The 14,861-nt window shown below is 37.2% G+C and overlaps 1 protein-coding gene across 3 annotated transcripts in view; it reads left to right on the top strand.

Annotated features, from left to right (window-relative positions):
- Positions 1–14,861, top strand: part of LOC106874651 (QRFP-like peptide receptor) — a 55,366-nt gene that overhangs the window by 36,892 nt on the left and 3,613 nt on the right. For all 3 annotated transcript variants that reach the window (XM_052969716.2, XM_089355386.1, XM_089355387.1), the window contains 4 exons: positions 738–861; positions 6,794–7,008; positions 9,812–9,875; positions 12,330–12,508. In XM_052969716.2, coding sequence (XP_052825676.2) covers positions 738–861; positions 6,794–7,008; positions 9,812–9,875; positions 12,330–12,508 — 582 coding nt within the window. The remainder of the gene's footprint in view (positions 1–737; positions 862–6,793; positions 7,009–9,811; positions 9,876–12,329; positions 12,509–14,861) is intronic.

The following is a 14,861-nucleotide window of genomic DNA, read 5'->3' on the forward strand; positions in this document are numbered from 1 at the left end:
GACTTTTTTTCCCTAACCCTAAAACTCTAACCTTAACCGTAACTACAGAAATATTTTGAAATTTTTGTCAGAATCATAATGTCCTTATTTTTCCGCATATTTAGAAAACAAAATTGTGAAAAAAGTAAAAATGAAGGAAATATGGGGGGGGGGATGCAATTTTAAAATGCCAATTTTTTTGCAGATTCGTATTCCCCGTAGCCGAAAAGGAGGGGGGTTTGTGTCGAAAAAAAATTAAGGGTGGTTTAGGGGACGGGCTGAAGTCTTGCCCTTTCTTTTAACCACTTTCACACTTTCTCCGTTCCTTCCACATATCTTTTTCTCGCTCCCACCCTCTCTCACATTTCTTAGCCTTCCCTTCATTCTCATCACTTTCCCTCCTCCTTTACCTCACTCTGTCTTTTTCCTTCTTTTTTCATCTCTTTCTCCTACCTCCCTAATTCTTCAATCCCTCTACCCACTACTTCTCTCCTTCCACGTGACCGTTGTGCGGCCAAGCCTGACCTTTCTTTCTTGGTTCGACTACCATCCGTGTAGCATCTCTTGTATTTCTTCCTATGACTTTCATCTTCTATGTTCCTGCCATAAGGCTTTACTTCCACACACGCCAGCTTAATTTGATTCGTCCTTAGTTGAAAGACAACTGTTGTTAATGTCTGTTGTTGTATTTGTAATTGTGTAACATTTCTCCGGTTTTTTTTTTCGTCCTTGATTTCATTCATATGATTTCATTTCAGATATTATGCCATATGCCATCCTCTTAAAGCTCAATACAAATGTACCAAGAAACGGTCGATCATCATCATCGTTATGATTTGGTGTCTGTCCTTCGTTTTGGCATCACCAACACTCGTTGCTATGGTAAGAAACTAAAATTAATTATCGTTTTGTTTTTCTTTTTTGACCTTTTGTCTTTAACTTGCTTCAGTTATTGGACTGCGACCATGCTGAGGCTCCGCCTTAAAGAGACTAGAGAAGTCAATCGACCGCAGTGCTTATATTGTAAGTTTGGTACTTATTCTTTCTTTTGATACTTTTGCTGAACCGCTAAGTTACGGAGACGTAAATAATTCAATACCGGTTGTCAAGAGGTATAGGGAGACAAACCCAAAGTCACATACACACATACACACGTACATACACATACAACACACTCACAAACATGCGTGCACATGCATATATATATATATATATATATATATATATATGTATATATATATATATATATATATATATATATATATATATATATATATATATATATACATATACATATATATATATATATATATATATATATATGTATATATATATATATACATATACATGTATATGCATATATGTGTATATATATATGCATATATATATGTGTGTGTGTGTGTGTGTGTGCGTGTGATGTATGTGTATATATATATATATATATATATATATACATATATATATATATATATATATATATATATATATATATATATATATATATATATATATATATATATATATATATATATACATATATATATATATACATATATATGTGACAGGCTTCTACACAGTTTCCATCCACCAAATTCACTCACATGGTATTAGTTGGCCCGGAGCTATATTAGCTTCAGAACTATACAGCCATGCCTGCGCTTTTGATGAAGATTTCGATCCAATTTCCCTGTTCTCTTGTCTGTCATCTTTTTTCTTTTTAGTCCAATTTTTAAAATTTCATTCTACTTTGAATTTTAGAAATCTAAAATGTTTTCATAAACTTATATCATAGTTCAAACCAATAGATGTTTCAATTTCAGTATTTATTTTATTTCGATGCAGAATACATGTTTTTATCAGGTTAAAATTTCAGGTTAAATTAAACAAAAATATTATAGAAAAAGCAGTAAGAAATATTTTGACGTAAATTCGCATCCCTCTCAAAATTCCATAATTTAAGTTATAATCTAAGTAAGTAGCTTGCTTACCAACCACATGGTTCCGGCTTCAGTCCTACTGCGTGGCACCTTGGGCAAGTGTCTTCTACTATAGCCTCCGGCCAATCAAAGCCTTCTGGGTCGATTTGGTAGACGGAAACTGAAAGAAGCCCGTCGTATATATGTATGTGTGTGTATATGTTTGTGTGCTTGTGCTTGTCCACCCAACATCGCTTGACAACCGATGCTGGTGTGTTTACGTCCCCGTAACTTAGCGGTTCGGCCAAAAACCAATAGGATAAGTACTAGGCTTACAAAGAATAAATTAAGTCCTGGGGTCGATTTTCTCGACTAAAGGCGGTGCTCCAGCATGGCCACAGTCAAATGACTGAAACAAGTAAAAGAGTAAAAGAGTAAGGTTTACTGAGGCAATCGAAGAAAGACAATTGTCATGTAGATAAGGAGCTCCTCACTCGACTGACGCGTTAAAACTTTCTATTCTATGATTAACATTTCACTAATCTTTCCGGGAAAACATAATTACAAAGTGATAGAAGCCCGCTAAATGCAGAAATTTTGAAAATATATTTTATTATTACTTTGGTTCATCGTTAGCACGACGGGCAAAATGCTTAGCGACATTTCGCCCGTCTTAATGTTCTGAGTTCAAATTCCGCCGAGGTCGACTTTGCCTTTCTTTCTTTGGAGGTCGATAAATGAAGTACCAGTGAAACACTGGGGTCGACGTAATCGACTAGTCCCCTCCCCACAAATTTCAGACCTTGTGCCTTTTGTAGAAAGGATTATTACTTCAGTTCCCCCTTTTTTTTTTTTTTTTTGTTAAGGCGGTGAGCTGGCAGAATTGTTAGTACACCCGGCAAAATGTTTAGCGGCATTTCGTCCGTCTTCACAGTTTAAATTGTGCTAAGATCGACTTTGCTTTCATCCTTTGGCAGTCAAGAACCAGTCGAGCATTGTAGTCAATTTAATCGATTATTCCCCTCCCCAAAATTTCAAGTTGTGTGCCTATAGTAAAAAGGCTTATTCGGTTTACATATACAACTAATCGTGTCTCACAGTGTAATTGAATACTTAGTAAATCATACAAAATCTGTAATATAATGAATTTTTTTTTATAATACTAATGATTTCAAATTTTGGCACAAGGCCTGCAATTTCGGCAATGGGATTTAGTCGATTACATCAGCCCAGTGTTCAATTGTTACTTATTTTATCGACTCCGAAAAGATGAACGGAATTTCAACTCAGAATATAAAGACGGACGAAATGTTAAGCATTTTGCTCGACACGCTTATGATTCTGCCAGCTCACCGTCTTTTATGATAATCATGATTTCTTTTATAGAAAAAATCTGTTGTAATGTAAAAATGAAACAATAATATCCAGCTCTTCAAAAAAATGATCTATGAAAGAAAGTGCCATAACTGATATGCACTAATTATTTTGTTTTATGATCAAACAACTATTGAATTGTTAAAGCAAAAGCAACAGAAGTTGAATAGGAAAATATCGTATCGACCGTTTTGTTTATGACATTTTTCGATCTAACGTTCTGTACTGAATTAAGTTTTAACACTTCTCAGTTTTTCAACTCACAAACAACATAAGATTATTAATTAACGTTACGTTTTCTATTGCGGAAATTGTCGAATAATCATTAGGAAAAGTATTCTTTCTAAATGAACGTAAATTGAATGAATGAAATATCTCAGTTTTCCATTTCAAATCTCGGAAAGCTTTTAATGTATTAAGTGCATTGACGTATACAAGAGTTATTTAACAAATTATCGCCTTAGAGAAAGTAAATTACAATTCCTCTTATCAATTTAATCTTTGTGTGGTTGAGAAGATTATTTCGCAACCATGCGGTCTTGGGTTCATTCTGCGCGGCATATAGACTTCTATTACTCTCAGTGATAATCCGCTTACAAAACCAGAAAAGATAATATAATATGTAACTTCAGACGGAAAAATGAATGCAAAATTTATTAACAACTGCATGAATCAATGACCTAAACTACCCATCCCTACATCAGCACACACAAATATCAAAACAGGTCTAGCCTCACCACACACTCATCCCTCTTCTTTATTAGTACCATTCCTTTCTCTCTTTTTATCACCTATTCTTCTTTACCAAATTCACACAGAACTGCCCACATACTCCAATTAACCTTTTGATTAATGAAAATTGATAAACATCTTTCAGTAACACATTCGCTGCTTCACATTTTAACGCTATATCGCTTGATGAAAAGAATGCATAAACTATGATCCACCCGATGTCCATGGGTACTACGGATTGTACTGTAATCATCCCAGGAATACGGACTATGATTGTAAGAAACATGTGATTTATGGAAACGTGTGCAGCGATGCATTAAGATATTTATGAATTCCGTCCATTACTATATTTATCCTACATTATATCGGCACCCCATAAAATAGGAGCTTTTATATACATACCCAAGAACGTTTCCCTAAACGAACTTAAAGAATATATATACTAGCGGCCAAAAGTTTAGAACCACCCTGAAATTTTCTTCTAAAACTAGGAAAATAACAAGCTTTATATCTTTGAAGAATTGGTTTTATTTATTCTATCTTTGCATACAATTATACAATAATTTAATCCAAAATTAACATAGCATAATCGCAGATTTAATTGAAGAAAATTCAAATTTGTTTTCATCGAAGAAACCACCACGAGCTTCTATTACTGCAGAGCGGATACTTGAAATTCTTTCTAGTACCTTATAAAAGTATGTTAGTGGAAGTGATTTCCAAGCAGTCTGTAAGCCTTTAAACAATTCTTGCTCATTCTTAAGCATTTCATTTCGAACTTTACGATCAATTTCATCCCAGATTAGTTCAATTGACAAAAGATATGGAGACTGAGAGGGCCAAGTCATAATTTGCAAAATTCCCTTATCTTCCTTTCATTTTAAATAATCTCTGCACAATTTAGAGCTGTGTTCTGGATTATTATTCTGTTGAAAAACAAAATTCTTTCCAATAATGTGACAACCAGAGGGAATTGCATGCTTCTGCAGTATTGAATGATATTTTTTTCTTTCGCATTATGCCTTTAATTTTAATAAGGTCTCCAGCAATCTCGCCACCAAAGCATTCCCAAATCATTACAGATCTGGTTAGTTCCGGACTTGTTTTTCTTCTATTCCTTTTCTTGGACAGGATCAAGTGTTTATTCTCTGCAGTAGATGTTACTCTGGGCCTAGCGGATCTTTTTTTGTCAAGATTTGAGCCAGTTTCACCAAGTCATTTAAAGCAATGGTGCACACCATTTTTTGATAGGTTTTTAGCAACATGACGTTCAGAATACCCTTCTTTTGAAACAATTTCAACTTAAGCTCTTTTTTCAATATTAATGTTTGGTTCTTACCATTTTTTAAAACTAGAGTTTACGAGAATAAATTAAAATTATTAGATCTTAATAAATACTGTATGAATTACTTTATCAGCAGAAATTGAATCACAGGCTGAAAATCAAAGAAGAAAATTGGGTTAATGTTTACTCTAGAGCTTGGAATGCGAGACTTGTACACTTTCCTTGTATACTGTCTGTAACTTCTAATTTATGCCCATCATCATGGGTGAATTAGGTTATGTACCAACAATTTTTTACAAAAACTTAGGAACACGTGGTTTCACGGGAAAAGAGCAAAAGAAACTGGCGCGGATTCTCCAACACGAATTATTAGTGGAACAGTGAAGATTTGTAAGACATTCCAGAAATTCTCCATATGAGATTCTTATGTGATTAGATGCACATACTTGGGTGTATGCATCGACATTCAGCCAACACACCAGCTCAGCCACATATTCACAAATACCGGGAACTTACTTAACTCAAAATGTCTTGCTGCTTATTTTAGCAATCGGCTTGAACTCTCTCGCGAAGAAATTAATTAAACTCAAAGAAAAATCATGCATACATACATGTTTGGTGAGGCAAACAGAAAACAGAACAAAATACTTGAATTCATATATATTTTTATTATGTATTAGCGACAGACGCAGTGTTAGTGCTGAGAGATAATATTTATGCTCACTTAAATACAGACGTTCTATTAGAACAAACTATACTGCGACATACCATGAGAGAAACTCTCATATTGGCATACTGGTGTGAAATGCACTCTAGTCTATATTACTAGTGGGAAATAAATTCCTGCTACCTCCAGCGCTGAAACCACTGGATCGCATGATTTCGACCTTGTTTGGTCTTGTCAATGATGGACAATCGACAGCAAGAGACAGCAGCGATTCTTCTCCCGACAGCGATTTATTGATTGACAGTGCCAGAACAGGCGCTGGTGTCGCGATTAGCCAGTTAGCTAACTGACTAATCGCGACACTAGTAAGTGGTATTTTCCATGCATCTTGTCAATGTTTTAAGCCGTGATAAGTTCATTGTAACTTTAAGATTTTTTCTCTATTTAATATTCATTCTTTCAAATAAGAACAAACTTGTGATTGAAAGGCTGGAAATATACCTCGTTATATTATTTGTCATTGTTATATTGATTATGGTCGAGCCAATGAAGAAATCCATACTCAACAGCAAGACCTACTTGACACAGCAGTCAAATTACCCCCAAATTATACCCTACTGTCTTCAAAACGAAGAAGTCTTCACGACTGAAGAACATTTGATCATAACTCCGCTCAATTAGTATTGACTTGGGTCTACTTAACAATAGGGGAAATGTAAACAATACATTTTCTACTTTCCATTCCTGCTATATATCACTTTTGGGCCAAAGTTAAAAGTAACACAATAAAATATATGAAAATATAACAGAACTGAATTTTTAAAGTCCTGTTCGTTTCAGAAAACTTACCTATCAAATGTAAACATACTCGATGGCTATCAATGTCGCCAGAACTTCGAAAAAGACGTACACTTATACGCGTTTTTTGCTTATTACTTGGGCATTCTCTTCTTCCTCCCTTTTCTGGTGATGGTGTTTGCCTACAGTAGCAGTTGTCACTCCCTGTGGAAGAGTGCACAAAAATCACAAGTGTTGCAAGGCATTCAAACCGTCAGGTAATTACAATTATTACTTATAACTTTTCTTTCTTTGTTTATTTAGATGTATATGTATATACGAGTTCAGATCAATAAGTATCTGGACTGTTGCCATAGTAATGAAACTAAAGCACGCTAAGTGAAGCCGCTTGGCACAGATTGACCTTGAACCCTGCTATGCATGCGCACTAAGCTTCAACGTTCTAGCTCACTCCTGCTGATTACAGCAGTGCTTGGAAAGAAAGTGTGTAGCGTGTGACCCTTACATTCACCATGACAGAGAAAGTTGTCATGGTGATACCTGCTCAGAGGCCTACACAAGGTTGCAGAAAGTGACGGAGAGAGGTGTATGAGCTGCACACAAGTGTACGAGTGATTCAGACGTTTCCAAGATGGCCGAAAATATGTCGGCATTGACGAACGTACTGGGAGACCCGCAACCAGCAGAACTGAGAAAACATCGCAGATGTGCGTGCAGCTGTGAGGGGAAATCGTCGAATCGTCATCCGTGAGTTATCAGAGGATGTACAGATTAGTTACGGTTCAGTCCATTTCCACTGAAGATTTGGGTATGAGACGCGCGTCTGCCAAGTTTGTGCCAAAACTGTTTTTAGCTGACCAAAAAGACACTCGGGTTTCAGTTTCAATCTCCTTGATTGTGTCGAGAACGATAAAAACTCTTTGACAAGATTTGATGCAGATTCTCTGCACAACTTTCTCTGTACTGGTCAATGTGACAATCACACGCTACACACCTTCCATCCAAGCACTGCTGTAAACAGTGGAAATGAGCTAGAACGTTAAAACTTAGTCAAGCGGCTTTACTCTGCGTGCTTTAGCTTCGTTACCACGGCAACAGTCCGGATATTTATTGGTCAGACTTCGTACTATTAATTATAGTGTCATAATAGACAAATTACCAACTGGTTTCACACCAGAAGATGAGAATCATCAGAAATGGTCGAAAGGAATAGTATGGCGTGGCTTTTTGTCACTGGGTCTGAAAGTATCATATCTAGTTTGTGGGTCTTATGGCTGCTGTAAAAGAAAAACACTAGAACGGAATTCGTGAAGAAATCATCCAGGTTAAACGCAAAGAAAAACAATAGTTAATTCACTGGAGTTATGTTCTGTATATTGGTATACAATATATTTACTTATAGGGTAGATGAAAGCTGGATGGGCAGAGGTACAGAGATTGGGAGTGAGGATGGACAATAGGGATGGAGATGGTGGGAGTAAATTTTAAAATCAAGTGTGTATGAGTATTAATATATATCAAGGATGGGTGTAGTAAATATCAATTTCAGACTGCGGTCAAAGGAAACATCAATGGGAGAGGAGAGATCCAATGTTTGTATTTATGCTGAGGCCAACCAGTTTGCTGTGGTATATCGGCGCTCATAAGAGCAGGAACAAAAAATTTCACCTTTAATGTTTATGTTGGTGCCTTACCAATGGTATCGACTAACTCACAGCTAATCAAAACTAATGGCCTTGTGCGTAAATCAGGAAGCACATACATACATACATACATACATACATACAGACATACATACATACATACATAGCGATTGCTCCCTCTTCACGGATGACTGCCATCGTCTTGTGCTTCCACATTGTCAATAACATTTTTGATTATCCGTTCATGTCTTCTCGGCTCTATATTAAATCCCATTGTAGATCTGCATGGAGCTTCCAGCTGTTTAGGTTTACACCGGTCACCAGTCTGCCATCACCGTAGGACTTTCAGTAGATGGCATGTTAAATGGAGTCACCATATAGAGACATCTGTACGACATTGGATTATAGTGATGAACGTTTGTACAATACGAGTACCACTTTCTGAGTTTTTGTGATTAGTACCTAATCGCAGACCGAACAGAGATGACTAGTAATCACGTAAATCTGTGGGTTTTACATAAGAGTGTCTCTCTCCTAGAAAAATACTGTGGCAACAGCTACGGGTCCCTCACTCTCGGTGGTTTTACTGCACGTCCTAACACCAACCAAGCGTATTTCTTTGTCTCCGCACTCGGAAGAATCCATCTAAGTGCGGGCTTAGTTAACCCAAGCTGAGACCCCGGCAGATGTTGTTATTCCGAGTCGGAGTAGACCTGAAAACAATAGTAGCTAAGAAGCAGTTCCACACTATTCAAAACCCTGGAACTCACGAACAAGAGCTCCACTGCCAGTTGTACTTTAAAGTCACACACACACACACACACACACACACACACACACACACACACACACACACACATATTAAGTTTTACAAAGAAAAGGTTGACAGTGACTTGGAAGTTTCGGTTTCCTCGCAACACTGTAAATCAGAACTGAAATAAAGTTGGTAAAATAAGAATGTAAACGCATCAATAGCGTAGAAAGAGTATGTTTATATTAAGTGTTAGTAACCCACACACACACACACACACACACACACACACACACATACACATGGTTTATAGCTCCAATAGAGGTAGAATCAACAAAAAAAAGTACTACATCTAATGAGAGGTTGATATCAATTTAATACACAAGCGAAAGAGCTACAAATAGTTTTATGCTTTTATGTAGAGCCTGAAAGATTGCTTGGAGATATATCGCGTATTTTATGAATATATCTAGTTAAAGTATGATAAAAGCATAAAACTATTGGTAGGGTAGCTCTTTCTGTTGTGCATTAAATTTATATATATAAGGAGTGAAGTTGAACAAATTAACTGGGTGGAGTTTTTCACTCGCTGCTAGATTACCTCTAGATTTATGTTATATCACTGACGCCTTCCGGTTATTAACACATTTCTTTCTTTTGTTGTAGTGCCGGCGCTGAAGAAACAACGCAAAATACAAAGAAAGGAAATGATTACAAGGGAAGAATGAAGGTATTATAGAAATAAAATTCATTCTTTATTTGATAATATAGATAATTTGGTGTTATATTATATGTAATTTATTATTAGGCGGGGAAATATCAAACGATGCATACATTGTTCAAATGTCGCCCATTTTCTTTTTCAGATCGGTGTTGTATAGAATTAGTTTGAAATTCTAAGTTGATAATCCATTCAGATTTTGATTCATGAGATCATTTTTGTCGTAAACATCAAATGGAGGACGCTTTGCATATTATGTACACATTAGTGCACATACTATGCAATATTTATGTGTATTTATATATGAAGTTTAACTTGTTCTCCCACGCTAAGTAACTAAACAATATGACTTTATAAAGACTTCAATAAAGAATTCGTTATCGGCCAGCTAGAAAAAGGCGGTCAAAGTTCGATCAAATCACACCTTGCTGCTTTGAAAAATAAAAAGTATTCGTGAGAGGATAAAACAGAAGAAAATAGTTTTAAGTGTTCAGTTTGCGACCGACATATAAGTAGGAGCTCTGAGGTGTGTTAGTTAAGATGGACGCCGACAAGTGAGACACACATGGTATGATTATGAGTGCACATATAACTGTCACTCCGTCGGTTACGACGACGAGGGTTCCAGTTGTTCCGATCAACGGAACAGCCTGCTCATGAAATTAACATGCAAATGGCTGAGCGCTCCACAGACACGCGTTCCCTTAACGTAGTTCTCAGGGAGATTCAACGTGACACAGAGTGCGAAAATGCTAGCCCTTTGAAATATAGGTACTACTCTTTTTTGCCAGCTGAGTCAACTGGAGCAGCGTGAAATAAAGTGTCTTTCTCAAGGATACAACTCGTCGCTGGAAATTGAACTCACGTCCTTACGATCGTAAGCCGAATACTCTAACCAATAAATCACGCACTTCACACACACGCACGCACGCACACGCACACTCACACACACACACACACACAAACTTTAGGATACTTTTTAAATATTTGTGGCTTATTTTCACTTCTCAAGGAAATTTCACTGCAACTTACCGCGGAGAAAAACTTTTCGCTTATGGTAAAATGTAAATACGGCATTATCTGCTCAGTGGCTCCCTCTCTTGGACTCCTAGATGTATTTCTGGCTTGTTATATCTTCCTCAGTAGGAAATACCAAAGAGAAATTATAGTATACTTACATCTTACATAAGCGAGAAGTTTTCTCCATGATAAACTGTGGTGAAAATATGTCACAAATATTTGAACTGACTTTAAAGTGTATTTATTTCTCATCACTGCCCCACGCTACTGCTAATGCATTTGTTCTGACCGGGCGGTTGGCGAGTGTAAATCAGTCACTTGTTCTGTTATAAAGTTACAGTTTCTAATCAGCTCAGGGTTATCTCTCTTTGTTGGTATCTCCTACGAAAGAAGGCATGACAAGCTAGAAATGCATCTAGGAGTCCCAGAGAGGGCGCCAGGCTGATAATACTGTGTTTATACCTTACCATTGGCGAAAGTTTTTTCTCTACAGTAAACTACAGTGAAATTTCCTCTAGAATGAAAATATGTCACATATTTGAACTAACCTAAAGTTTGTCTGCTTATTATCACTATTTGCGCTACAACGAATGTAGGAATTCCTTATATCCTGGTCATATTTCGAGTATTCTCTGAACTTATTATTCTGTGAAGCATTTACTAAGCGAAAAGTGAAACGGCAGATGAAATTGTGATTTCCTTATTTTAACTTCGACCTTTAACCATTATATTTTTTCACTGTGAAACAAAATGTGTGTATATGTACTAAACTTATTACTATGTAAGATAGAATCTAGAATCGGAGGAGAAATGGTAACAAATAACTCAAAGATGATGTTCAAGTTATAAAAATAAAAGTAATGTAAATATAACTTCCGATGTGGGACATGGAAAATTATCGACGTTTCGAGCACAAGTCCTTTGACAGATACTAGTGCTGAGTACTAAAGTCACCAAGGAGAATCATTTGGAAGAGAAGGTCGGGTGAGAAAGATGTATAAGGGTCATGGCAATAATCTTGTCTACTAGAGGTACAAGGTCTAAATAATGTTTTCAAATTTGGCACAAAGTCAGCAATTTTAGGAGCAGGGGCTAAGTAGATTACACCGATCTCAGTACTCGACTGGTATTTATTTTATCGACCACGAAAGGACGAAAGGCAAAGATGGCCTTGACGGCATTTGAACTCAGAACAAAAAAAAAAGCGGACGAAAAGCGCTCAGCATTTTTGTCGGCGTACTAACGATTCCGCCAGGTCGCCGCTTTAGTTGCGGTAACAATAAATGAAATAGAAAGATAGGTATGTGGTTACTGATAAAAAAAAAACGGAAGTGACTGATGGATAGAAATACGTGGTGTGGTACTTTTTGTAATTAGAGAAATGTAACCAAAATTAATTTTTTTAATTTTTTGAAAATATATTTTCTTTTCAATTTCTTTAAGGTGATCAAGATGATGATTTTAATACTTGTATCATTCATAATATTCTGGGGACCGTCGATGGTGTACCGAATAATTATGGTGAAAACATCCAAAAATAGGCGGCTACTTATTCAAATCTTTGACGGCCTTGTTGTAGTGAACAGCTGTACAAACCCATACATTTTCATGACCATGTCATCGTAAGTATCACATATATATATGTGTGTGTGTGTGCATGTATGTATGTACGTATGTATGCATGTATGTATGTATGTACGTATGTATGAATGTATATATGTACGTATGTATGTAAAAGGCATATTCATAGCCAACATAATGTGGATGTTCTTTTACAACGCCAAATACTACGGTATTTACCTTAAGAGCACCTTCGCCTTGTGGGTAATAAAGAAAGAGCACCTTAAGAGCACTTTACCTTGTGGGTAATAAAGAAATCATTATTCTAAGGCCCTTGTAGTAGTGTCATCTGTGGTGAAAGCATTCAAAAGGGGTTTATATTTTGCGATAAAATATGGCTCTTTGCTAATGCGCTGATTATAGGTTGCATCGTCCCTGAATTAATAGAGAGGAAAAATTCTGAAGTTGGGTTGTTCGTTAGTGGCGCAAATGTCGATATGTTCGCTAAATGCTATTTTCATGTATTCCCAAATACATAAAAATAGCATTTAGTGAACACATCGACATTTGCGCCACTAACGAACAACCCAACTTTAGAATTCAAGGACGATGCAACCTATAATCGGCGCATTAGCTAACAAAGAGTCATATTTTATCGCAAAATATAAACCCCTTTTGAATGCTTCCACCACAGATGACACTACTACAAGGGCCTTAGAATAATACCCACGCAAATATTAAAAGCGATATATTCAGAACAGTCACTACCCATGAATTTATTCAAAACAATTCCAATCACTACTGCTATAACCACGACAGGTCACTTTTAGGTCACTTGACCATTTAAGAAGACTCCACGAACAGTCTGCTACTGTCATACCACTCCCGTCTTCTTCTTCTTCTTCTTCTTCTTCTTCTTCTTCTTCTTCTTCTTCTTCTTCTTCTTCTTCTTCTTCGTCTTCGTCGTCTCCTTCCTGGGCTAGTGCTGCTTAAACAATCAAAAACCAGAACCAACATCCCTCATGTTGTATTTCCTTCGGAGGACTCGCAGAGATAACACAACGAGTTCTACAATTTAATTATTACATTTATTATTCAATTACATACAAAGAACGCACTCACCCAATGTTCGTTATGAATAAACAAGAATCATGTCCGCCATATATATCAATGACATTTTACTACGACAGTCACACAAGACAACAACAATGAAACAATGAACTCAGACGAACCACAGTGACACACGGAACGTCAGACGAATTACATATCTAACAGTCCATATAACACCTCCCCACTGAAATTGATGCTACACAAGAAGTATCAACAGCAAAGTCTCTCTTGGGTTTTACGGGTTCTCTTGGACCGTCTTGGGTTGTCTAGTCCATACTCTGGAACGGGTAACATGGTCTTGGGTCTGGTTTGTCTTTGAGTTAGTGGCACAGTTCCCGAGATCTCCATCGGGTGATCTGTTGCAAATTCAAATACAGTGTTTTCTGCATCAATTCAGCAGGGAGTGGCATTGGATGACGGTGATCAGCAAGTTGGTCATTAATTCCCACAGAGTAGTCACCATAAATCCGTAGTTTGGGCTTCAGGTTGCTTGAAGCGTGTGCTTTACGAATCGGTACCACTGGCGTTCCGTATTCGTTGAACTGAACTGGCTTCCAGGTTCCCTTGGCGATGCCTTCTTCGTAACCTTTGGCTAGGTCATCACGAAGAGCAAACGGGACCGGACGTGCCTTGTGAAAGACTGGTGTTGCGTCCGATTTGAACTTCACTTCCAGTTCAAAGTTCTTGAGACATCCCAATTCTTGCTTGAAAAGATCTGGAAATTCATCACACATGTGACAAACTTGTTGCAGGGAAACATAGGGCTCACTTGAAGTCTTTGGATACATCCCTTCTGCACCTTCCCTCTTGGCTTGGCTGTCTATGCTTTTCAAACCTAGAGCAGTGTCCACGGAAATTCCCAGAGTCTGGATAGCATTCCGACCCAGCAAATTAAGATCAGAGATCTTGGTGACTATGTAAGGTATAAGATCCTGCTTACCAGTTGTCGGATCCTTGGTTTGGCCCATGAAAGTTCCTAGAACAGGCAGGTTGTGCTTCCTGGCAGATTCATAGCGATGCTTGACATCTTGCAGCTTTGGTCTTCCAAGTTGTTTCCAGACTGACAAGGAAACAAAATTGCCTGTAGTAGCAGTGTCCAATTCCATTGTGAACAGTCTGTTCTGGATTGTTACTGGCACAATTAAACTATGAGCATCCTGGGAAACTTCGCCTAGGATCGCCTTGACTATCTCAACTTTTGTGATTCTTTTCACGGGAGTTTGTGAGTGGCCATTGCGTTGCTGATGTTGTTTTTTTCCTACACACCGCTTGCAAATGTCCCTTTTTGTCACAAAAATGACATTT

The sequence above is a fragment of the Octopus bimaculoides genome, chromosome 7, assembly GCF_046866305.1.
Source record: "Octopus bimaculoides isolate indiv1 chromosome 7, ASM4686630v1, whole genome shotgun sequence".
Lineage (NCBI taxonomy): Eukaryota > Metazoa > Mollusca > Cephalopoda > Octopoda > Octopodidae > Octopus > Octopus bimaculoides.